The sequence below is a fragment of the Oculina patagonica genome, chromosome 5 (genome assembly GCF_052425735.1).
Source record: "Oculina patagonica isolate OP01 chromosome 5, crgOcupat, whole genome shotgun sequence".
In the NCBI taxonomy this organism is placed as follows: Eukaryota; Metazoa; Cnidaria; class Anthozoa; order Scleractinia; family Oculinidae; genus Oculina; species Oculina patagonica.
The window spans coordinates 6,848,282-6,873,861 of NC_135762.1; the positions used below are offsets into that span (position 1 = coordinate 6,848,282).

At 40.5% G+C, this 25,580-nt stretch overlaps 1 protein-coding gene across 2 annotated transcripts; it reads left to right on the forward strand.

Annotated features, from left to right (window-relative positions):
* On the forward strand, window positions 1–25,152 carry LOC144655213 (uncharacterized). 2 transcript variants are annotated; one of them, XM_078515435.1, is made up of 19 exons: window positions 1–118; window positions 1,763–1,861; window positions 5,365–5,613; window positions 7,260–7,412; window positions 10,201–10,350; window positions 11,222–11,401; window positions 12,565–12,614; window positions 13,098–13,227; window positions 13,393–13,503; window positions 13,882–13,994; window positions 15,005–15,108; window positions 16,150–16,263; window positions 17,063–17,475; window positions 18,421–19,107; window positions 20,106–20,399; window positions 21,111–21,881; window positions 22,487–22,532; window positions 22,802–23,004; window positions 24,129–25,152. In XM_078515435.1, the coding sequence occupies exons 2-19, from the start codon at window positions 1,784–1,786 to the stop codon at window positions 24,381–24,383; spliced, it is 4,101 nt and encodes a 1,366-aa protein (XP_078371561.1). In that variant the 5' UTR covers window positions 1–118; window positions 1,763–1,783; the 3' UTR covers window positions 24,384–25,152. The 2 variants fall into 2 exon arrangements, with proteins under 2 accessions (XP_078371561.1, XP_078371562.1); XM_078515436.1 differs by having other exon boundaries at window positions 2–118; window positions 16,150–16,245.
* The last annotated feature ends 428 nt before the right edge of the window (window positions 25,153–25,580 follow it).

Genomic DNA, 25,580 nt, shown 5'->3' on the forward strand with positions numbered 1-25,580 from the left:
CGCCTGGTCGATATTGCAGCGAGGGTCGCCCTAGTTGAAGCGGAAAATATATGGCCGGTGATCAAATTGTTCGTTTGCTTTCGACACCATGCTAACAAATTACGAGTTTTAATTCCAGGTAAGTCATCGACACTAAATTCAGTTGAATAACTGAGGTGTTAAATTTTTCTCAAAGGGAAGACATGTATATAAAATACCGCCGATTTAATATCGGCTTTATTGCACTTATCCTGAAAGCATAAAAGTCATAAAATATTCATAACGCAGCATTAGTTTAAAGCATACTCAAATCTTCGCGATACTGTTACGCAAGTTTTGTCTATATAGCTAGGAACATGTCTAAGCAATATCTCAAATAGCAGTAAAGACAAAAGATAGGCTCTCGATGTACGTAAATGGTTGTCAAATCTCAACAACCCCACCCCCTTCTCACGGTGACAGTTATTAATCTCCAGGCCGTTGGCCACATTCGATGAAGGGTGCTCGAGCAAGAAGGAATATCATTACAAAAGCTGAAGCCTCTATTACTGCAAGGTACATGTGGTTCACGATAAATCCTTTGAACATAGTTAGTAGAGGAGACACTTTCTACTAACTAGGCTTTGAACTTTGTGCAAAGAGGAGAGAGAGGGTGGAGGGGCCCCTTTGTTTTCGCTTTGGAGTCGAGGAGCCTTTTTTTATGGAACCCAGGCAAAAATGCCTAACACTGTTAAGTACTTCATCTATGCCAACTCTCCCGGATTATCCGGGAGTCTCCCGAATACAGGCCGAATCTCCCGGTCTCCCGTACGGGTCGTCAAATCTCCCGAATACGAAGGAAAGTTCTTAAAAATGCGTGTTTTCACGTTAATTTTGGCCAAATCTGGGAGAAAATTTAAAAATATTTGACGCATTTTTGTGGATCACTTGGCGAAGCTCTATTTTTTGTGCCGTTTTGGGCGTTGAGAAGAGGTATCTTCTCGCAAAATTGGTGGTCTCCCGGATCTCGATTTTTTTAGGTTGGTATCTCTGAGTACTTGGAGCTCTGAGGCGGTGCTATGTAACCCATTCCTGTCTTGAAACCCTAGGCCTTGAACACTTTTTTTTTCTGCTTGGACCTTTAAACCCATTATTTTGCAGGATCCCAAAGGAGTTTAGGGCTTCAGGTCTCTGAATCCCCCACAATCAGAGCTCTGGGCTCTGTGGAAAGGGCTCCATGTTCTGCACCAAAGGGCTCCAGGCAGCAAATCAGTGGGTTCCAAGCTCCACGGCTAAAATTTTAGGGCTCCTGGGTTCCAGTCACCCTCCCTTTGTGACCCTCATTTCACCATGCACCCTGCTGAATACAACATAGATTCTAACCCTCTGAGATGAAAAAACGGGAGATTTTGGTCGCAGCCACAAGCGCGGAAGGTGTAAGCTTCTAGGAGGTCTGTGGCATGCACCCCCGGAAAAAGTTTAAAAAATATAGGCCTCTCAGATGCCATTTCCTGTAGTTTTTGAGATCATAGTCAATGGAATTTACAGACTAAAAACCATACCAAACCAAGCAAACCACTAATGAATGCAAATGTCACATGAAGTCGAGGCAATCCATTGCATTACCGCATCCAAAAAACACGGGCTCACGCTAGGATGCCCTTAAGGTAAAAGCCCTAGATGATTGCCCAAGATACGTGAGGGTTGGAATCTCTGATACAGTCAAACATTTCACAAACCGCCCACCAGAATGGCCACCTCTCTTGATTGGCAATTTTGCATTTTTCATGGATTTGATTTTTAGGGTACTGTGGTTACTATCTCGATGATGAAAAAGCTTAAGAAGTCAGTCTTTTCTCAGTTACCTCGATTACCCAAATCAGAACAAGGACCAGGGAAGAATGTAAGTATTCATTGTTTATTAGAAATGGTAACTGGACCAAGTGTAGTTATCTGGGGAGTACTTATGAAAGTGCACATTAACTCCCTGAATTGTTCCACACTCAGAGGAGGCTTAATTATGGACAAATAAATTGCACTGATAACAAAAGTTGAGTTCCACATTAAACATTGTATTTACCACAAAACAGACCAAAATACCATAAATACTCGAATCGGCACCCACCTTCAAATAAGGGTCCCCTTTTGAATATACTCCCCTCCTAAGGCTAAAATTGAATAAGCACCACTTACCCTCCCTTAAGAAAGAACAAGTTACTGAATGTTTGATACACAAGAGTCTCATGGCCAAGCTCACCATGAGACTCTCGTAGCTCAGTTGGTTAAAGATGATTTCCAGTCCGTACTGCGCAGACTCAGGGTTTGTTTTCATTTTTGTTTTGAATTCGTTGAAACGTTACACTTCGGTGATGGCGTACATGAAGTTTTTTAGTTCGCCATTACGGATCGTTTCGTTCAAGAATTCACGATGAGCTAAAACGTCCGTTTGAAATACCGTCGAGCTTCTTTTACTCGTTATTATTGTTTTGCAAGGATATCTGGCGTTAATAATGAAGAAAAAGGTAAGTTTTGTCCCGGAAGTTTTATTTTTGCCAGTAAACATTCTTCTGTTTGTGAGACCCACAAACATTGCAGGTGGAGATTGCGCAGTACGGACTGGAAATCATCTTTAAGGTGCCCAACTCGTATCTGGGAGGCCATGGGTTCGATTCCCGTCAGGGACTCAGATTTTTTTCTTTGTCCCACGCTCGCATAACATTTCACTTTAAAATATCTAATGGTACTTTTAATGAATGTGACATAACAGAACAGATAAAGACGATGTCATTTTGACTAGAGGCTGAAAATTGATAAATGAAAATAAGCCTCTTCCCCCTTTAAGACAAATAAGTGCCCCCTTCCATCTTGCTTTAGAAGATTAAATAAGTGCCAATTAGGGCATTTTGTGGTACAGCCAAGTCTGATAGAAACTATTTTTAGTAATTTATTTAATCATGATCAGTTAGTTTATGATTGGTCAGTTCAAGTTCATAAGTATACCATAAAGCATGCTGCTTACGTCACATGCATGCATGCTTTATCAAAACATAATATAATACATGCGGCTTAGGTCATGAGGTTGAGCGCACACAATTTATTACAGTCAAAACACCTCAAGCATTCCTGTCAAGGATGGATTAATGGCAGAAGAAAAAGTGGAAAAATGTCGTTGACCCATTTTATGCAAATTGGGGAACTTTTTCAAATTCTCACTTGTCTGTCGCACGAATGAAATCAACATTCGAGTTTTGAATCGAGTCGCCGTTTGAACATTGAAATATTCAAGTCAAGAATGGAATATTGAAGCAAAAAATGAAATCAAATTTGCAATTATAATGGAATTATTAATCCACCCTTGACAGGAACACTTGAGGTGTTTTGACTGTAAATATTTAACAAAAGAAGTAACAAAACTTGCCCCTCCTGCATTGTTGAGTTATAATATTGCACTTGGGAATTTTTAAGAACACTCAAGAAATGTGGGAAGCACTCAGCTGCACCTTTTGCTTCTCTATTCACTTCTCTCATGTTCTAAAAAAATCCTGCATGCTTACATCCCTAAGGGTTAATATTTTTAGCGATTTTTTCTGAGCAAGATTTAGCGACTATTAAATTTAGTGATTTTCCGAAAATTAAATATAGATTTAGGCAAGCCTAAAAGCGGAGCTTTCCATTTATTTAATTTTCCCTGGAGCTTATGTAATGTTTTCATTCTAGTGAATAAGCGGCCAATGTACTAATGTTTACTGTGGTTTATAGGTGCAAGACAAATTTAAATCGCTCACGGTTAAACTGAATGTCTGCCGTACGACAAAAATAATAATCTCAAAGCAGGGCAAATGTCATTACTCATGGCACGAAAAATTACCTTAGAGTACAGTAAATTATCTGCTTTCTAACAATAGAAAATAGTTTCGCGATCCTGTTATAGTCTTGCAGCAGTTTAGTAGACCCCACAATATCTATTACATTGATATAGGATATAATATTCTTCCTGCATCACTGAACATGTCGCATTAGGGCAATCGAGTAGGTGCCAGTCTGCGGACCTGGAGGTCGTGAGTTCAAATCCCAGAGGGGTCATTTTTTTTCTTTTTTTTTTCTTTTTTTTACCCCGTAGCAATAAAATGGTTTGTTAACTATATCGCTCCGTAGGTATGCATTGCAGAATAAAAGCAGTTATATGTAAGCAGTAAAGAAATAACATATCAGAACATATAGACTGATACAGGTAAAAATGTACTTGTGTACTCTCTTGCGAACAAGCAGCCACGCACTCGATTTTAGCCAGCGCTCTGGTTTCTAGATAGATCCATTGTTGATGCAGTTTATGTGAAACCCGATTTAGCTTTCGAATGCTCCTTCATGTACGACGTTAGCTTTACAGATAGACCCAAAAGTTATGGCTCTCAATGTCCACTTTTTTGGCGGTCGATTACTTTTTTACACGTAATTGACAGCCACATTTTGTTTCTTTGCTTTTTGTTTTTCTTTTCAAACCCCTTTAAATTTTAAAGGCCGCCTTTATAAGGCCGCCTTTATACAGCCTTCTTACTTCACTTTTTCTACCATCAAACTATGGCTGCCATGTTGCGCGACACGACGTACGGACACGCCCGCGAGCCATGCCGCTAGCCATGTTGACCATCAAAACTCATTTCGATAGTGTTCCTTTCTTTCAATTTCTTTCATGAGTATGGTGATCTGCTCTGCGGCCCTTCAAGCAATAGAACTAAGTCACTTACAATCGAATGAACATTATCATTGTCAGAAAGACCAATTGAAAGTGAATTGCAAATGTCAGAAAATGGGTCCTTGTCAAGGAAATCAGTCATATTCTCCACAATGACTGCGATCCCAGCTCTCTCCCAACCCTTCTTAATTGTTGCCCGACGTACTGACGTTGTCATCTAGTTGAACAGGGCCACTATTAATATTTAATTTTGTATTTTTCTGGCGGTTACTCGCTACTGTAGGGGTATACACTGTATATTAATTTAACACCTATTAAATTTGACCGAGACAAATTTTAGCCAGTGCTAAATTAAGCGATTTTCACCCAACTCGCTGAAATTGCTAAAATTTGTAGCCACTAACAATAGTAACCTTGTAATGCACTCAGCATCAGGTACTATATTTATTATTACAACCCTCCAAGTTTATTTTTTTCCTTAGTGGCCATTTGGCCACTGACTGCTCAAGTTTGGTCGCCACTGAAAAATTTTAGTTGCTAAATTAAGCTCACGATTCAATCCTTCTTCTCAATTTTGGTCGCCAGTCTGGCGACTTCGGTTCCAATTTAGTCGCCAGCTCCAAAATTTTGGTCGCCATGGCGACTAAAATGGTCTTAACTTGGAGGGTTGTATTACTAATTCAAAGTATGGCATGCATTTTTTTCTTATCCAGGCGTCTTTCAGCGATGAAGTTAACAATCTTACTGCCCTTGACAAGATCTACCTTCTTCTCGCTGAGGCCAACCTTAAAGACAGTTTCAATGTGTTGTGCTATGACCTGAAAATCCGCACACTTGCTGATCTGAGCAAACTTGACGATGAAGCATTGAAAAGATTCAGACTTCTTCCTATCTTTGCAAAGGAAAAACTGCGAGAACTGCCCGAAAAAGCAAAAACAACTGATTTCGTTCATTTGGCAAAGGTAGGAGGGTGTGCATGTTATACCATAATATTAAACCCCACCAACCCTCCAAGTTAACTTTTTTCCTTAGTGGCCATTTGGCGACTGTCTATTTAGGTGGAGTCGCCAATAGAAAATTTAAGCCACCAAAATATTACTATCTGTAAATCTACATACCGTAATGATTTGATTTAGCGCCCTCCTTCCAATAAGCGTCCCCTTCCGAATAAGCGCCCCCCTTCGAATGTGTCTTTGTTAATAAGCGCCCCTATTCCAATAAGCACCCCCATTCTAATAAGCGCCCCATTCATAAGAAAAGCGCTCCTATTATGGCAAACTGCCCCTACTGAAGTCGTCAATGTCGAAAAGAGAAACTCATGAACATTCACTGTACCTTACATGTATATATTTACCGCTAAAATTAACAATTCTTGTAAAAGAAACTGAACTTTCAACAATTTGTTACTGTTACAGTTTCTGTTATTGCTGGTTATTTTAATATATATTTAAGTTTTTTTTTAACATTTGTTCTTTTCGCAAAAAAAAATAAATAAGCGCCCTGTCCCGAATATTAAGTGCCCTGCTCGAAGAAGTGCCCTCCCTTAAGGTGCCAAAAGCAAATAAGCACCCCAGGCGCTAAATCGAATCATTACGGTACCAAAAAGTGTGAATGAAACAAAATTTTACCGCAAAATTTCTCCCTGGAAAACTCAACAAAAGAAACAAATAAAAGAATAAAAGATCAGTTTATAAAACCCAGAAATGTTGTGCTACTGGTCCCCAGTAGGCACAGAGCAGTTTTTAGTTTGGATGATAGTTTGCTCAAGCTCTGGAGCAGTCTTCTTGTAGTTACCAGGATGGTGACTTGTTCTACAATTTATTTGCCAGTTCCAAAATTCTAGTTGCCATGGCGATTAAAATGGTCACAACTTGGAGGGTTGCTCACTGTGTGACCACCTCTTGTAAGTTAACACCTCCCATAAAGATTTGGTCACCCTTTTAAGAGCAGTTTTATCCTGTTATTATTTTCTGTTGTTAAAGTTGTTTTTGTTGCCTTTTGGTTTGAAATTAAAGCAGTGACATTAAGACCAAGCTTTCTTTTGTTTTCTTTTGGTTTTCTGGGAGCAAGGAGAGTGCAGTGGTAAGAGCGCTCGCCTCCCACCAATGTGGCCCGGGTTCGATTCTGGCCTGGTGCCACATGATGGGTTGAGTTTGTTTTTCTCCAGGTTCTCTGGTTTTCCTCCCTCCTGAAAAATGGACATTTCCAAATTCCAGTTTGACTGGATAGAGGAACCCTATTTATGAAACCAGCTAGAGCTGATGTGGCTTCCTAATTATGCCGCTCATTGTCCGGCGTGTGGGAAAAGATTTGGCCGAGGCAATGAGCGACTGGGTGAGAAAGCACTATAGCTGTGTATTACGTCACCAAAGGGGAGGTGAGAGGGTCGAAAATTCACCTGGATTTCCCGCCTTGCATATCTCTTTCGAAAGGCACCGAAACTAAGCAAAGGGATCTTTAAATATGGCGATTAAGCATGTTGTGATTAAGCATTACATAATGCAACTATCTAAAAACAAACAGGTTATGTAATCCATGCACTTCTGAATTCCGCGTCATAATTATGAATGAGAAAAGCAATTTAATATTTTTAATTATTTTATTTTAGAAACATGGAAAACTCCCATACAAGGCACATTTGGAATCCTGTGGAGTGCCTTTTATATCTGTGAATGATATTCAAGTGATCAAGAAGACTGCAACAGGACCAATATCAGGATCAGTGTTTGAAGCAATTTGGACAAAACCTGATGGAGAGAAGGTACGATTTAAATGTACCATTCTATTGAACTTATCATAGCCTGTTTTATGCTCTTAAATTGTCCACAAAATGGAAAAACATGCTGAAAAAGTTTCCACAATCAGTCTAAACTCATCACAGAGCTGTCATTTAAGAAATGGTTACATTGAACTTATCATCCGTAGCATTTTGCTTTGTATGAAGTGCGACATGACATAGATTTTCCATAGATTTTTGTGTGACAACAAGAACTTGTGTTTGCCGAACGTTCGTAGCTTAGTAACCAGGCATTTGATCGGACGCAAAATATGGGACCAGGACGAGAACGTAATTAAAAGCAAAACAAGATGGCGATGGAGGCCTTCGGGTTTCGTGGCTATCATATCAACAAATTAAAGAGATTTGGGAGCCATCTATTGGAGATAAACTCGTTGCATGAAGAGAGTTTCGTAATCAGTTTGACAAATTTTCCATCAAAGTGCAAAATGAGAAAGAAACAATTGAAGGAGCTAGAGCAAAAACAACACATTGAGTTTCGGCTAAATTTAAAATTGTCACAAACAGCTCCAGATTTCGCAGGCAAGTTCGTTTACGTGTGCTAAACATTGATCTGCATTTTACTTGGCTGGAATTTGCCTCGTTTTCGAAAAATTACGTATGCAAAAAGAAAGGCGTTTTGTAAAGCTTACGTTCTCCACAGTCAGCCAGCAGTATGAGTTTTTCAACACATCGGGTGTAAATCTTTCCTTCTAGGGTTATTTAACTGTCCGGGGAGTTTGAAAAACGTTTCAGAGCCATGCTTACAGCTGTTAGCCGCCATGTTGTGGAATCATTATTTTTTAAGAAAAGGACTGGATATCACATTGTGATGCGATGTCACCTGATACATGTCACATGTGAGGAAAGAGAAACAAATTGGCGGTTTGATCGGGGAAGTGAAAGTCTTTGGTTAGTTTTAGCACAAGTGCGGCTGCCAGGTGGTTGAAGGACATCATTAAGTCTGAATACCCGTAAATTAACAGCATTCCTCAAAGAACTGAGGGATGTTCCTGCCTTTGTTTTGTACAACAGTGCTGTTTAGCGCTTCAGAACAACATTGCACAAACCAAGGTAGTTTTGAGCCTGGCTGCATAAAAAGCCTAAATTAAGAGGTTTCTTGCCGGGAACTTTGTCAACGCAAGTTTTGCAGGGTCTGCTTGGGTGCTGCCGCGACAAAGTTGCCAAGAAGTGATCTGGTTTTAGACTTAAAAAAATTCTTTAGAGGTCGCACAGGGGACGTTCCCTCGCAAATTTTTTTTCTGTGCCTCATTAAATATTCATCAATCAATAAATCAATCAATCGATTCGTGCCTTAGTTTATCTTGTTTTGACGGGATTTTGTAGAGGTGTGATGATGTTAGGAGAGCAAGCCGGCGGCACTTAACTGAAAGTGGCAACACCAGCAAACGTATTCAGTCTATCACAACAATCAATCTTTATTTCACTTTCACCTCAAATTACAGCTAACGGTAACAGATTAAAATAGTCTTGCCCGAAACAACAAAAATTAGCTAACCGCAAGCAGACTGCAGTGAAAGCTAGCTGCAAGCAAACTGGCGTGAAAGCTTACTGCACTGAAAGCGTGATCTACAGGTTGAGGCTGACTCTGATCCTAAACTTAACTTGAAACGGCTTAACCCTAATCCCTTGGGGTTAGGGTTAAGCTTTTTTTGCGTTAGGGCTAAGTCTGTAACCCTAATGTGAAACTCTAACCCTGACCCTAAGGCCTTGGGGCTACCTTTTCATTAGGGCTAGGACTGTAACCCTAAAAATTTAGCTGACTTCATCGTTTTGAGAAACAAAAGGTTTGTTTATCGTTTGTAAAAGGAAAGTAAAAAAGACGCAGCGCCAGCAAAAACCTTGTCTTTTTGTATGTGTAATTATTAAAAACGAAAGAAAGACCAGTGAAATTAAACACAGGACAGTGTTAAGCACGCGTAAACAAACTTGCATGCGAAATCTGGAGCTGTTTTTGACAATTTTAAATTTAGCCGAAACTCGATGTGTTGTTTTTGCTCTAGCTCCTTCAATTGGCCATCTTACTCGTGAATACTCGTGGTATTTTGTCGCTCGTAAAGTACCAATATTACTGTTAAAGTTATAGGCCATTGTCGACACTGCAAACAGTATAGGAGCTGTCAAACTTGCAAAAGCAATGACCGGTACTCTCTTGTAGTTTTATGTTATATTAATTTACATAATTTTCCATAAATTAGCATCAGTTCACGAAAATTTACGGCACCTTTTCCGAAAGTTCCCGCAGATAAGCCGCACCCCCGCTTTCGAGCGAAATTTTTTGGAAAAAAGGTGTGGCTTATATGCTGGTTTTTACGGTATTTGTTACCGGTATTTAAACGCGTCACCAATAGATGAGCTTGGAGAATGGTGCCTTAGGTATGGTGGAGCCATGCATGCTTCTGGCAAATGCAAAGATATCCATGGCAACCCTGAAAGCAGCACCCACCAGGCACCGTCACACTGATAGCATCAGTGGAATACTTACCAACTTAATACTTAACAAATCCGATGCTTACCCTATGAAAGGGTGGGAGGAGTGGGAGCAGAAAAGCATGGTTTAACAGGAGCAGGAGCAGGAGGCCACGCAAAAAACTGCACGTCTGCACACAGCTGGAACGGCAAGCATGATGCATGCCCCAACAGACCCAATCCACATGAATGGTTTCAGTCTAACTTAGGCTAAATTCCATTTTTTCAGCATTGGTTTGAGTCTTACTTAGCCAAAATTAAATTTAGCCACATTTTATTGCAGATCCGAGTGTGCTTAAGGTATGATAAAGCTCAGTCACAGAGGAAGCATTTTCTTCATGAGGCAGAGTTATCCAATTCATTGAATCATGAGAACATTCTTCATCTTCATGGAGTCATTTTACCAGGAGTGTTCACTGATTCTATTGCTCTAGTAAGTGACAGTGTTTTCTTCTTCAATGGGCTTTCCACCCGGCAAACAAAACATTTTGAGGGTCCTTTCTGGGAGGTGGGGTGGCATAATGGCTAGTGTGAGCTGGACTCTGGATCAAGAAGTCTGGGCTTGAGCCCTGGCTGGGGCACCCCATTTTGCTCTCACAGTGCCTCTCTACACCCAGGTGTATAAGCCTGTAATGGACTAAGGGACGGACCATTATTTTTTTGGAGGGGGGGATGAAAAATATTGAAAAAAATTGTTTGCAGGGCCTGGAAAGACAAAATAAATTGTTTGCAAACATGATATGTATAACAAAAAATAGTAAGAATTTCTAAAAAAAATGTTTGCAGAGGTGCATAACCTAAAAAAGAAAGTTTGCAGAGGAAAATTTTTCATACCCCCCCCCCCCTCCAAGAAAATAATGGTCCGTCCCTAACTTCCCATCAAGGGAGGAGTGAAAATACTCCTAGTCGCTTCATGCTACAGAAAGTGGGATTTGGGATGAATTAGTAATCTGTGACAGAGTAACTGATGTAACTAACAGAATGGGGAACCAGGGATAACACAGTAGTGAGAACGCTCGCTTCTTACCAATGTGGCCTAGGTTCAATTCTGTGACCTGACATTTTAATATGTGAATTGAGGGTGCTTGGTTTTTGTCCTTTTGCTCCAAGGGTTTTTCTCTGGGTTCTTGGGTTTTCCTCCTTCCACAAAAACCAACACTTCTGAATTCCAATTCAATCAGGATGAGGGCCACAGGTTTGTCAGTTGCAAGGCTATTATGTGCAACCCTTGTTAAACAAAGTCAATTTAATGATAAAACAACCTGATGGTTAACTGATCAGAAGTTGTCATGTTCTGTCTACAGGTGATGGATTTTGCCCCGCATGGGAACATCCTTGAAGCCATAGGGCAGCATACAGTGTCAGTGTTCCATTTAATTCAAATGGTCACTCAGATTGCGTCAGCCTTGGAATACCTAGACAGTAAAGATCTTATGCATATGAGGATAACTTCTGCCTCCATATTTGTGGTAGCACCGGGAAAGGTACTAGTCAAACATGTGATGACGTTAATTATTCAGCATCCATTAATGTAAAAGGGGCTATGTCATGCAATTTTAGACAATTTTGGCACTGACCAACTGTTCATAGAATTATCTGAAATATCACAACAACAGCGTCAAAACTGTAGAAAAACTCAAAAGAAACACAGAAAGGCTAAAAGGGGGCATGGATGGGCAAAATGAAGTTCGAGAAGATTAATAAAAACGGATTGCATTTTGTAAACTTGAAAAATCATTCTTGTTTGTTATGTGGCCATGATTTTGCCAGTAAAAGACTTTTGCTCTGCCACTTTTAAGTTTAGAGCTCTTAATTAACGCAAACAATTAGAGTTACCTAAAATACCGTGACCTAGCCCCTTGAAGCTGGGTCAGGGGGAGGCTTGGCCAAAGGTGGGTATTTGAACCGAGAAGAGATTTTCTGTTTAAATGGCCACTCCAGGGTAATTTGTAGATGCCTAAAAAAATCACTGAAAAATTTTGTGAGAAAGTCCGCAGACATGGTCAAAGTTCACCATAACAGGCAGACAATAATAATGATTCCAAACCCCCTGCCTTTGCTCCTCCTTGTGGCTTAAAAATGATAGGTGCTTAAGTTAGTAAAACAATTTTAGGGGTATCGAATGGTCTTTGCGAGCATTTGCGAACACGCGAGCACAGCGTTTTTCTTTGCGAGCACGAGCATTGACAAACGTTAGCCTTGCGAGCAACGAGCACTTTCAAAAAACCACCCCACTAAAAAACCAAGCATGTGATCACTTTTAAAAACGTGGGAGCATGAGCAAACGAGCACCCATTAAAATTTTGCGAACAGAAGCTAAATTTTGCGAGCACTGCGACATCTTGGGGTACCATTCATGACCCCTAATTTTATAAAGATTACACAGTTTAAATTTTTATGGCATTTTAAAGAGTGGAATTGTTTTCAGTTCTTCAGTGGATATGTTGTGGTTTAAATTTTTCCTTGGTTAAAAAATTTCAAACCAGTTTGATTGCCTTATATTTATTATCATAATCTGACACAAAATGAAATTAAAAGTTAACTGGTTTGAAAAATTTTAAACCAAAGAAAGATTCAAACCATAACAGATATAGTTATTTATCAATAGAAATTCTTAGACTCAATATATTTTATTATTGACTTGCAGATCAAACTGGGAGGTCTGTGGGGATGTTTTCCACGACACAAGTTGAACGAGTTAGTCATGTTTTAGATTTGCAATGCCAACTAATAAAAGTGGAACTTGTGGTGACTCGGATGAAGTGAATAAATTAAGAAACCTTGTCGAGTTTAATGTAGTTGGAAAGTAGTAAAAATTGAGCCCCCAATGGCAGTTAGCCTGCGAGCAGGCTCACCTTGGGGCACGCGCGAGAGCTACACAGGAGCGACGAAGCTGCTGGCAGTCGAAGCCAAAACTAAATTCCAGATACGGGTAAATTCCACTTGAGAATGCTTCTTCATTTAATATGTATTCTAACTGTTTTAAATGGGAATGTATAAATTTGTATTCAGTAGTGAGGCAGGCTTGTATTATAAATAATCTTGAGATCAAACAAGATGCAGATCAATATTAAATATCACTGTGTGTTCAGCTTTGTAATTTGAGATCTTGATTTCCTAGTTATTTTTATTTAATTAACTACAACTTGATATTATTTATTCCCTTGTTCTCTGTTTTAGGCCTCAAAATAATTTCAGATTTAATATCTACACAAGCAGTGAAGTTGTCCTCTGGTTTGGCAAAATTGCCAAAGAACTGTTTCGTAGTCTCGCATTCGATAAGGACATTTTGTCCTCCACAAGAGAGAAGGTATTCAGGACTTACAGCTTATATCATAATTATTTACTTACAAGTAGTGATGTGTTTTTTTTTTGAGAAAGTGGATGAAAACGTAAATGAGAAAGTGTAAATTTATACATTTTGTAAGTTTCTCTTTTTTTGTAATGTTAAATGTTCTGGATTCTTTCTTCACAGCTAATTCATAATGTCCTGTGTCCTGATTTGCTCAGGAATCTCTTTGATCAGTGCTGTGCCAAAATAGCAATGAAAAGGCCAACAATGTCTGATGTTGTAAAAACTCTTTTGGTAAGTACGCAAGGTTTTATGGCACTGCATGCATTGTCTTTCATTCCACTGAAGCACACTGACACATCTTAAATGCACAGTTCAGATAAACATTATCCACTATACAATAATTATTTTTGTTTCACTTGAAATGTACCAGTAGTTGCGAGGTTCTAGACATTCTATTTCTGTTTTTTCTGTTTTGTTTTTTGTTTTTTGTTTTTGCTTTCCTTAAATCAGTCTTGACTATACAATAAGGTAAAGTAAGGAGCTTTTTTTTACCAGGGTAGCTAAATCAGCAACGAGGATAGGGGCCCTGGGACAATAAAATTATGTACAATATAAAAAAAATTAAAAATTAATTTTCGTAACAGATTTCATTATTTATTCCCTTTGCAGGCATTTTCTCTTCCAAGACTTCTTGTTACTTCAGACTTTCAAGGTCAAAATCCCCATGAACTCAGCTGTAAAACGGGTGAAGTCATTTTGCTGATTTCCAAGACATTCCCCTTGTAAGTTTTTACACTCTATTCTTTGTTCTCCTTTTGAAATAGATAAAAATTGTTAAGAAAAGACGTTGCAAATTCCGTAGAGATTAACGTTTGTTTTTTAACACTATACAGCTAATTCAAGAATAGCCTCTCATTCGCTCCTGCTACTCAGGGATGTAGCTAATAAAACACTAAGCCGGCTCATCAACGAGCCCAGCTGGCTTTTCTGGCCTCGGCAGGTCTAAAAGTTTACTAAGTCTCTGTTTTCATGTGAAATTTCAGCAGGATTTAAGTTCTCTTTCAGCTGGTGAAATAAGCTGGCAGCCGGCCCTTAGCGACATCCCTGGCTACTATGTTTGCACTTACTAGGCGTGGCAGGAGCGAATGAGAGGTGGCTGTATTCGTAGGCTAATTCGAGTCCAAAGGTTGTCTGAAAAAAAAAAAAACACAAAAGTGCACATGACAAGACCAAAAGGTAGTATAGTTAGATGTGGAGAGCTACTGCACGTGCTGAATACTAATAAGATGGTGACATGACAAATGCAAATTTGCATGTTCTTTCTCACTTCAGACATGTGGAAACAAGGTACTTTTAGCAACGCTGAATTTTAGAAGAATTTTTAAACTCAAAGACATGCGTCAGTAAAAGTAAAGTTACAGATAAAGGCCTCCTGAGAGGACAAACAAAATCTTCACGTGCAAAAATACAAACTTCCTCAAGGCCAATATGCACATTGCTGGCTTGCAACCACGTGACAAAGCGGCCATGTTGGGGGTCAAAACAATAAAATAAATTTTCGAAAAATTTGCATGATAAAAAAGTTAAATTCCCGGAGAGAAACGCTTTGTTCTTGTCCCCCAGCATGTCCGCCGTGACATCAGTTGCAAGCCAGCAATACAAGTGAATACCCAGACCACGGCCACCTTTCGAACTTGTCGCGTGTGACACTTTTGTGCTTTTATCTGACAACCTATCTCAAATTAACATTATACATGACGTGCATGAAGTGTTTGCTAATTCTATTTGGCAGATACGAGAAAACGAGCAAAGCCTGGCTGGGTGAAGCCTGGCTGGGTGAAAAGAAGAATGGCTCACTTGGTGTATTTGACCCTTCAAAGACACAGGATATTGTTGGTAAGTCAAAGATGTCTCAACAGACGACAAACGGCCGACTGTCGGCCGACAGACAACCGTCAGTCGACCGCCGGACAGTCAGTTACAGGAAGCTGTTCTTCACAGCAATATGTATTTGAGTCCTTGTAACTTTTGATATGTTTAGCCAAACAGTGTTGATTAAAATAACAGAATTCTTTCTTCAGGCACAAGTTTCTGAATAATTGTGAAAGATGTCTTAGATTGGAACCAATAAATTCCTCAGGGGCGGATCCAGGGGGATAAATGGGGTTGCTAGCCCCCCCCCCCCAGTAGATCCACCAATAAGATATAAATAAGCACATGATAAAAGAAAATAAGGATCATGACACTGAGAAATGTGTGAAATTTGTTGATAATTTTAACTACAATAAGATGAAAATATTTGCTGACATCCACCCCTCTTTCCCTCAAAAGAACCTAACAAAATGTTTGCTATTCAAAGTCATGTGCATAGTACTTTATTATGTATGCAAGTTATAACTCCCATGGAAATGGCTTATTATCCCCATGGCTCTCTCCCTTTGGTGTAGCGGTGCAAAATTAACCATTCCCTTCAACGTGTACCACAATTCTAGGTCTTCCGACGGTAAAACACCACGACTACAGTTCAAATGTCGGGCCCTGCCCCCTTCCCTTAGCGATCTTTGTTCGGTGCATCAACTTCCAGCATAGCGTTTATTTTGTCTTCGGGCGTATTTGCCTTGTTTTGTATCTTTCGCGTTTGCTGTTGACTGCTTTGTTTCCCAGGACGCCCGAAGAAAAAATCTCCCGCTCTGCCGGTGACACAGTGTCGCCTATGGCTTCACCGGAGTGTCGCTCTCCATAGCTTAGCCATATAAACAGCGCTTTAGAATATTTATAGTTTTAGTGCTATATAAATGTATAAATTATTAAAAATTATTATTATTATTATATAACAATGACAGCAGAAATAATATAGTAGTATCTGTGTGATAAAATTAGTGCTCAGTTGCGTTTATTAATTACTCAGACCATGTTTACTTAATTAAATTGACACAGATGTTGAAGATGTCAGCTGGGAAGCACAAAGTCAAGATGATGAAGAAGAACCGGCCTGTACCTTACCAGAGGCAGAGACTGAGAAAGATTCTACTGGTAAGGTTCCCTTTAGAGGTACGGAGTTTGCAACACGGTTCTCTTATTCTCGCTAAGGCAGATCACTCCCGAATGTATTTTGCCAATAATTGCTAAAATTCTAAAAGATTTTACAGCAGAATTTTTTTTTCGTGGTGCCTTACCAACAGTTTTAGTTATACGTCTCCAAAGGCGGCTTAAGGGGGCAATATACCTGAATTTGAATGACATTTAAGAGGTTTAAAGAAGGGATTGAAGAAAGAACCAGACAGTTGACCCCCACGCAAGAGCACTCCAGGTTGTCAGGGGACTGTCCGGTGTCCGTCTACCAATTTTTAACTAAAAAATTCTAACTTTAAAAACACAATGAATCTCCAATATTTCTTATTTCCCTAAATTTCACTAATCCTTTGCGAAAGAACTACCTTCTCCCAACATCCCCAAAAATCACCCAAAAATTTACAAAACACCTTTAAACATAGATAGAGGAGATGATGTGAGTGTTTTTGGATTCTTTGAAACGTGAACGAGAAATTCTCGTTAAACCCGTGTTTAGTTGTGAAAAACCGACCTCCGGGTACATTTCTCCCTTAATCTACAGCCATGTGCTTGCTTTTAATACCTTTCTCGAAAGAAAGGACTTGTTTTTTGGGTCACATTGGGAAATAATGGTCTCGTTGTGTTTATTTTTCCACAAGTCAATGGATCTCGCTTTCGTGTCGAAGCATAAATTTGAATAAAAATAAAGAACTCCTGGGATATTTCCCTAATACGGACCGCACACTTGTTCAAAAAAACCTATAAATAAATTGGTTTTTGTTATCATTTTATTCTCCAGTTCCACCCGAGATCCAAGCTCGTGGAATCGAGGCTCAGCGTGCTTTTCAACGAGCACTCAAAAAGGGCAAGGTCAGAGTGTATCGCGGGCGCGTCATGCTGATCGGCCAGAACAGAGCTGGTAAAACAAGTTTGAAGAAGTCGCTTCTAGGAATAAAGTTTGACCCTGGCGAGCCTAGTACTGAGGGGATAGAGGTAGACCCGTCGAGGTTTGAGGTGGATGTCAACCGTGTTATGAACTGGCAACTTGTCAAGAACGAGAAGTTTACTTCTGAGTTCGCGGATGATATTGCTAGGCTTGTTGTGGGAGAGTTGCGCTCCGGTGACGAGGAACAGAAGCCAGAAACCAGCGTGGAAGAAGATACTGTGCAAAATGACGTCACCCAAGGAGGCTCGGCACCACAGGCACCCCAGGTATGGTAGGTAGACTGTGGAGTAAGCGATGATAGCTCGGCTTAAGTTTAATGTAAGATATTAGAGGCGTGTACAAGGAAATCATCAGTGGTTAAGATTTGAAGATTAAATAATGCTGCTCTGTGCTCTCCGAGATTTCTGCGTTTTAAGCAAAATTTGTATCATTTATGAGAGGTTTGTTTACTTTGCTTAGAAATCAGTTTTATTGTTCATTGTTAAGCCAACACTTCTTTATTACCGACTGCCAATTGAAATTAAAAGGGGTTTCAGGTAAACTAAGTTTAGTTGCGCACGGTTTGTGGAGCCGTGTACATGAAAAATAGAGACCTTCAGATTGGACTTCGAGTACGAGATTGAGTACGAGTACGAGTTTTCAAACCAAATTCTTGTGCCTCCTATTTCCTTATCACACTAGTCTTATCCCTAACGTTTATTTACGTGTTAGTCAGTTTATTTACGTGTTGTAGTTTGGGGGATACAATTGTGTCGAAATTCCAAAGTCGTACTTGTATTCGATCTCGTACTCGTAATCAAATCTGAAGATGCTAATATTTCGATGGAACACAACATGGATAACCAGCCAAGTCAGATCAGAGGCTTAGCGTGGCCAAGGAATAGCGAAGCGCGGGAGGTCTAAAAATAGAATGTAAATGAATATACCGCCACAAGTCTCACAAAACATCAGCGTATTCTGAAAGAAATAGAAGGAATCTATCTAGACGAGATAGTCACTCGCGCGCTTCGTTATTGAACTCCGGACTACGGAGAACAAATCTCGCTAGAAACAGGATGAAAAGTTTGCAAATTGCACTTATGTGGATTTCAATACAGGCCAGGGCCCTACGTCACTCACTTGATCGCTGCCCACGTTTCTTTCTTCTGAATAACATCGTTTTCATAGGCCTATCTTCTGTTATTTCATTTCCATTTTCATTTTTCATTTAGGTGCCATCTGCAGATATCTCGATCGAGGAAATCCCCGAGACCTCCCCAGACCTTCCACCTACAGATGAGGATATCCCTGATTTGCCGATAGATCCCGAGTTTCACATTGAAATCGACACTTCAGGAGCCGTGCCAGAGGACGTGAAATCTCTTGTAGCCAAATACCTACAGAGCAAAGCTGGTGAACAGCAGGCGAGCGACAGAGAGACTGTGGTCACCATATGGGACTTCGCGGGGCAACATCTCTACTACGCGTCGCACCCCGTGTTCCTGACCCCTAGGGCAATTTACGTGCTCGTTTACAACATGAGCAAGGAGCTGAACGCAAAAATGGAGCCGTGTGTTCGTCAGGGCGTGCACGACTTTATTCCTCATTCCAGCGGAGACGAAACGAACTTGGACAGCATTCTGTCGTGGCTCGTTTCTGTGCATAATCTCAGTCCCGAGGGCAGGGCCGAAGTCAAGGAACATGACGAAGAACAGCCTTATTTGAGACCCCCGGTTATCATAGTAGGTACCCATGTTGACACCCCGTTTGAGGACCCTAAGCGAATGGAGACCCAGATTAAAAAGAGCCTTTCTGGAAAGACGTACGAGCAACACGTTCGACGGCCATTTTTCCAGGTAGATAATACCCGGACTGAAGAGGACGAGGGTATTAAGAAGGTTCGGCAGGAAATAAGAGAGGTAAATATTAAAAATATTCTCTCTGCTAAAATATCCACCAAACTAGCGCAGCTCAAACGTCCGTTGTGAATGAATCGCATTGCCCGATGTCTCTCTTGCCTCTTTTGCCAAGTTACGTGGTTTGCCTGAAAATAATTACCCTCCCCCCTCCTCTTTGGCGACATTTTGTTCTCTTTTACTGTCTTGCGATCCTGTGCCAAGGCTAAATTTTGACTCCGCTTAGTTAGTGTTTTCTCACAGTAATTGTGGTTACTATTTGGCAAGTGTGAGTCCATTGCGGCACATTTATACATGTGACACTTTAATCGCGAGTTTTAGATCTTGTGGGATCTTGTTCCACAGCGATACACCACTGTTGAATAACTGGAATCCGGTTTTCGTTTTGTTTGATTGTTTGTCTTTTTTAGACGAGATAAACTAAAGTCAATGCAAGTACTCGAGCTCAGGACTCAAGTCAGAACTAGTTTTAGTTTTTGAACAGTGTAAAACTGGAAAAGTCCTTGTTGATATAATATTCATGTAATTTTCATACTATAAAGTATTGCCCAACCAACAAATAAATGCTAACCGCAAGTAAACCGAAGAAAAAGCTAACCGCAGGGAAACTGGGGTGAAAGCTAACCGGTTCTCATAGAGGCTAACAGAAGCACTGTTTGAATCCTGGCTCGAATCCTTAGCTCGAATCCTGGCTCGCGTCCTGACTCGGTATTAAGGTACCTTCTTTTTAGACAGTCGCTCAGTTCTGGTGTCTCAAACGTTACACGTAGTGTTTCTAAAGGTCGGCTACATTTCTTGTCGATCTCGGGGCCAGCAGTTCATCAAAATTGAACAAAATGAAAGACGACTGCGAACAACATAATATATATATGGGACCGGCAGCGGTCGAAATCCCACAGCTCTGCCATTAACCCATTTGTTTTCACTGTGTTGGTGTTACTGAATTTATAGTTGTAAAATAAAATTGCCTGACCGATCCCTCTTCTTTGTTCTTGCCCCAGGTACTGCATCTAGAGCCGTACATGGGAGAAGACGTCCCTGTCCGTTGGTTCAACTTTGAGAGGGTCGTGGAAGCCCTGGTTCAACAGAAGACGTTTTACCTGAAGGTTTCTCAGCTGTACAACATCGTGCGCAAGAAGTGCTTTATGGAGGACGAAGTGGAAATGGTAGCCATGTTGGATTTTTATCATGACCTTGGAAACATTATTTGGCATGGTGACACGGTGGTGCTTCAAACTCAGTGGTTGATTCATTTGTTTAGGAAGCTTATCACTATACGGCCGTTTGATGAACAGGTATAACATTGTGCTATAATTATATGGCTAGTGCTTGTAAAGATGTAACGCGTGCCGTGATTGGCTAATACCCCGGGTAGTCGCCGGGCCGGATTTTCACGTAATGCCCATGGCATTATGAGTGATGTTAATGGTCGGCTGGCTGGCAAAACGCGGACAATATCGCAGCAAAGAGAACCATAAAATAAAATTCTTACCAACTCTCAATAGCTCAGGGCTGTACTTGGGGAATATCGCCCTCGGTCTTTATTGAAAAACATGCGTAAAAACGTAAAAAAACAAACGTTCCTTTTGAGGCTGCTGCGTGTTCCTCAGTCGTTTAAAGGAGCAATGTCACGACATTTTAAGTCGTTTTTCTGAATTCTTCCAAATTGTAGGAAATTTCAAAATACTAGTTTTCTAAGGTAGAAAAACCACCGGCAACGGAGTAATAAAAACCCCAAAATAACCAAGGATGGTTTCAACTGACGAAGATTAAGACGGATTACGAACGACAAACTCGAAAAACTTGCCGGCAATGAAGTAGCTCCTTTAAATGCAACTAAAACAATGCTTCGCTTAATCCGTGCCAGAAAGACCTCGGGCAATGTTATCCAGTGCAGCCCCTGCGTTTGATTAATAAGAAATATCTAGTATTAAACGTTGTCTGATGAACAGGTGTATTTTCACTTGGAGTAATATTTTCATTTTCTGTTTTTCTATTCCCTCAAGAATCCGCGCCATGCGGCAGCCTGGAACGAACTGGAACAAACTGGCCTTCTGAGCATGCGCTTGGTAGATCACGTGTTTGCCGAGTTTCTGTGTGATGGCCAATCACAGAGCGACATTCTGTGCATGATGGAAATGTACGGTTTGATCGCAAAATTCACCCCAGAAAGCACCGACAAGGATTCGCCGGCCGTGAAGTACTTTGTACCAGCGCAGCTGTGCTCGTGTCCAGAGATCGAGATGGACACCACATTCACGGGGATTTGCTCGCTCTATATCTACTTTCCCGACGGCTTTCTACCACACGGACTGTTCCCTCAGCTCGTGTCTCGCTTCATCGCTGGGTGCCCGGAGCTAGGCTGCAAGGACGAACCGAACTTATTTCAAAACCTTGCCAGGTTCATTTTGGGCGAGACAGATTTGTTTCTCATTTGCAAGCAGTCGTTTGTTGAAGTGAATCTCCAGCTAAAAGAGTCTGACACTGACGGAGATAGCCTGGCCGCGCTGGTCCGCGAACGCCTGGAATCGATTCTGCGCAGCTTATCACGTGACTTTGCATGTCTGCGCAACATGCGGTACGAGTTATGTGTGGCTTGTCCATCGTGTTCAAGCAAAGTTTGCGCAAAGCACAGGACACAGTCCTGCGCTCACGGCGACTGCATTCATTTCCTTCCGATTTCAAACGAGGGGAAATTGATTTGCAAGAAAACCTTCGGCGCCCGTTCACGACTGGACATTCCTGGCTTAGACGAATGGCGTGGTTCTACCAGAAAGGTAATTTAAAATTTTTGAACCTACTGACATGCGAACCTGTAGCCTGGGGAAATAGTATTTTTCTCGTTCTGCACTCTTTTCCCCAGGCTTGTCCCTCTTAGCCGGCTGAGCCTGGGAGCACGAGAAACAAGTGGCTCTGGGGACTACGGTTGATTTGATTGGCTAGATTTAATTTCTCTTTGTTTAAAATCTAGCCAATCAAACCGTGTGTAACCAGAGCCACTTGTTACTCGTGTCCCAGGCTCAGCTGGCTAAGAGGGTCAAGCCGCTCAGGGGACGAGAATGCGGTATTTCACAATTAAATGTCCAATACTGTTTCCACTTGAAAAATTCTTTTGATGGTTTTTTTTTAAATCCTATGATGGCTTTTCCATCGCGTAGAGTCAAGTGTTTAAATGGAGAAGCCAATTGAAAGAAGCTGCTTGCCGATAAATCTTTGCACGTGCGGTTGTTGACTGTGATTGGCTAAGAATTTTGGAAAACCAACAGAATGATGTCAAAACTGGCACTGGCACGTACTCACTGTACGTTTTGTTGCTGGTACGTTTATTTTGTTTTAGAAGAGGAAGGTTTAATTGTCTTTCAACAAAACATTATTATTTCAGACTGACGAGCTGGGTGATCTTCCGGACGTTCAGAAAACTAGTGAAGGTATGCAAAATGTCTTTTTCTTCCAATAATGCATTGTCGTCCTCTCGCTTCCGAACAAAAAGGATTGAACTGATAAAGAGAAAAACTGCTTGCAAGCTAGTAAATGCAGGCAGGAAGTCACACAAATATTTTCCAGTTTGTTTTAAAAAATTTTTTTACGAAATTCTTGTGTCAGTTTAGTATAGGAACATCAAAGCATACAAAAATATTTGTTGCTTCCTTGGAACTTTAAAGTGTTAAACGGCTCTTACATCTATTTCTTTACGTAGACAAGACCGACAGTGCCAGTCCTTCAGCGCTCGATGTCCGCCCGGAAGTGTTCATTTCGTATCAGTGGGATCTCCAAGACACTGTCAAACTACTGAGGGACAAGCTGGAGGAGTGTGGCTTCAAGTGTTGGATGGATATCGGTCAGATGGGGGGAGGAGATTCCTTGTATGCAGAGATCGACGCCGGCATCAGAGCTTCAAAGGTGAGTGTTGAAATCATTTGTTTCAACCATGACTAACATGTATAAACAAGAACCTCCATGTGGCATGATATTTTTCCGCGGACATCATCTGTTCCGAGAGGCGAACAGTTTTCCGAGAGTGATAATGTCCAAAGACAAATATCAGTGTATTTTTGCATATTTTTCAAAGGCAAAATGGAGGCTATTGTGTTTAGTATCATTCAAATATTTTAACACAAGGCCACTAATTCTGGAAGACGTTCAGAATATTGTCGGCGTTCAAAATATTGTAAGCCTGTTCAAAATCTTCAGTCCTAATCTATTCAATTATACAATTCACTCGGGATGAAAACTAAACTTGCGAACGAAAGTCGCAAAAATCGAAAGCTGGGGAATATCACTTTGGGGATATTATCTGTTATTAGAAACTAGCAATAGTAAATTGCAATTCCTGAGTTTTGATTGGTTAACAGGCAATAATATATGAGCTCATAAACCCGCGTATAAGAACAAGTGGATTAAGAACACCCAGGCCTGATTTTAGGAAATAAAGTACCATTTATATAAGAACACATTCAGCCTGAAAAATGAAAGTTGTTCTTATATGGAAAAATATCAAAGATCAACACTACTTTTCATTGCACACATAATAGTTCCACCCCAATTACAGTACAGTATTGCCTTGATTTATCAATTTTATTAAAATTAAAATACCATTGTGTGCATATATATTGATTTCATCTATTGGTAGCCTAGTATGTTCCTTATTTTAAGAAACTTTTTTTAAGAACACTTACAGGCTGATTTTGCAGATTATAACCCTTTATATAAGAACCAAATCAGCCTGAACCGCCAAAATAGGTGTTCTTATCGCGGGTTTTTACTGTATAGGAAAAAAATGGAAAAAAAGAACGCGTCAGCGAGAACAGCTGGGGAGCTCAAATATTGCAATTCTTTGGGTGTTTGTAATAAAACAATTATTTCACTCGGATATGAGATATCTACCAACCCATATGCAACACGCGCTGATGGAATAATTGTTGAATATACCCCAGTTTTGGCTGCATCACGTGACATGTTTAGACCAATCGCACGCGCGAAAAACATTTAACGGTTTCTAAACATGATCACTGTTTTCTTTGCAGGTTGTGCTGTGTTGCGTGACACAGCGTTACTGCAAATCTGAAATGTGTCAAAGAGAAACTACTCTTGCCGACACGCTGAGGAAACCCATTATCCCCATACTGTTTGAGTTTCTTGACTGGCCGCCTGCGGGACAATTGGCCATGATCTTTGCCAAGCTGCTTTACATAGACATGTCCCAAGGCCCCGCCAGTAACTTTCCAGAGGACAAGTTACAAGAGCTCTATCTCAAAGTTAAAGGCCATGTTGAGCGATGACCGCGGCGAAAAGGTTCAAAACACAGAGCGGTACTTGGATGGTGGATGAATCCGATGGCTGCCGAGAACTGGCCGAGTGCTGCCGAGCGACTGACGACTTAACGAACATAATCCTGCTGCGATGATCGTGTGAGCGTACATGTACATATTATCCACCGTTCGGAATTATCAACAAATGGCGACTGGTACATCTACCCAGTAAACACTCGAAAATCCTAAAACCACTTTTTTAAAAAGAAAAGTTTTAGAAGCTTCAAACGCAGCATACGCAATGTTGTTACAGTGGTGAAAGGAACTTCTATATAACAAAGGCCTCGGTATAAAGAAAACGATATTTTTTCGCCCCAGTAATAGTAAAATCTAAGGAAAAGAACCCCGATATTACGAAACCTAGTAACATATTTTGTCAGTCCCTTTTCGTTATATCGAGGCTCCACTGTAAAACAGAGACAAATTTCGTAAAAAATATAGCTTTCTATGTGCCGATTGACTGTGTTAGTTTCGCAAGGTATTGTGGTAAAATGTACAGCCGCCATCTTTTCCGTATGTTGGATTATTGGGGTGGACTGGTATGCCAAACTGTATATAGAAATCTAGCATATTTAGCAGAGGTTAGGTTGTTTTTTTTTACCGCTTTGGTTGAAAAAAAAGTCTGTTCGATCCTTGGTTTCCGAGGGAGCTTGCGGCTTATCGAGGTAGCGAAGGAAAGGACGGTCTTTTGGCAACACCAAAGCTTAAACAAGTTTATAATAAAAGCTATTTAATTAGGCATGATTTAATAATTGTTTTCTGACAGATTTATAGCCTTAATAAGCTATAGAATTAGCTAGAATTGAAGTTGAACCGAATAAAGTATACGTTTTTTAAAAAAATAAAATTTTTGTTGTCATTGCATTGCCTTAAAAACAAATTTTAAAATGGGACCATTCGGTTAAAATAGACCACAAGGTGCCGCAACAAGACCGAAAGTTTTCATTTTTAATGAAGACATTTTTTTTTATTTTTGTACATTTAATACTTAACAATTGGTTCATGCTTTAGCGTGCTCCATCGAGTTATGGAGTACGCGGGAAGTTTGGAGAGCACGAAAGAAGCGTAAGAGTTGCCCGAGGCGATAGCCGAGGGCAACTCTAGCTTCTTACGGATGGTTTTCGGTCGGAGTCGCTTGAGACATGGCGAAAAAAAAAATCGTAGTCG

What these genes read in the sequence shown, in the direction of transcription:
- LOC144655213 (XM_078515435.1), top strand. Translation starts at nt 1,784, where the DNA reads ATGATGAAAAAGCTTAAGAAGTCAGTCTTTTCTCAGTTACCTCGATTA. An exon ending in TGGTAAGGTTCCCTTTAGAG is followed by an intron (nt 16,264 to 17,062) that starts GTACGGAGTTTG and finishes TTTATTCTCCAG; the next exon opens with TTCCACCCGAGATCCAAGCT. An exon ending in CCGGCATCAGAGCTTCAAAG is followed by an intron (nt 23,005 to 24,128) that starts GTGAGTGTTGAA and finishes TTTTCTTTGCAG; the next exon opens with GTTGTGCTGTGTTGCGTGAC.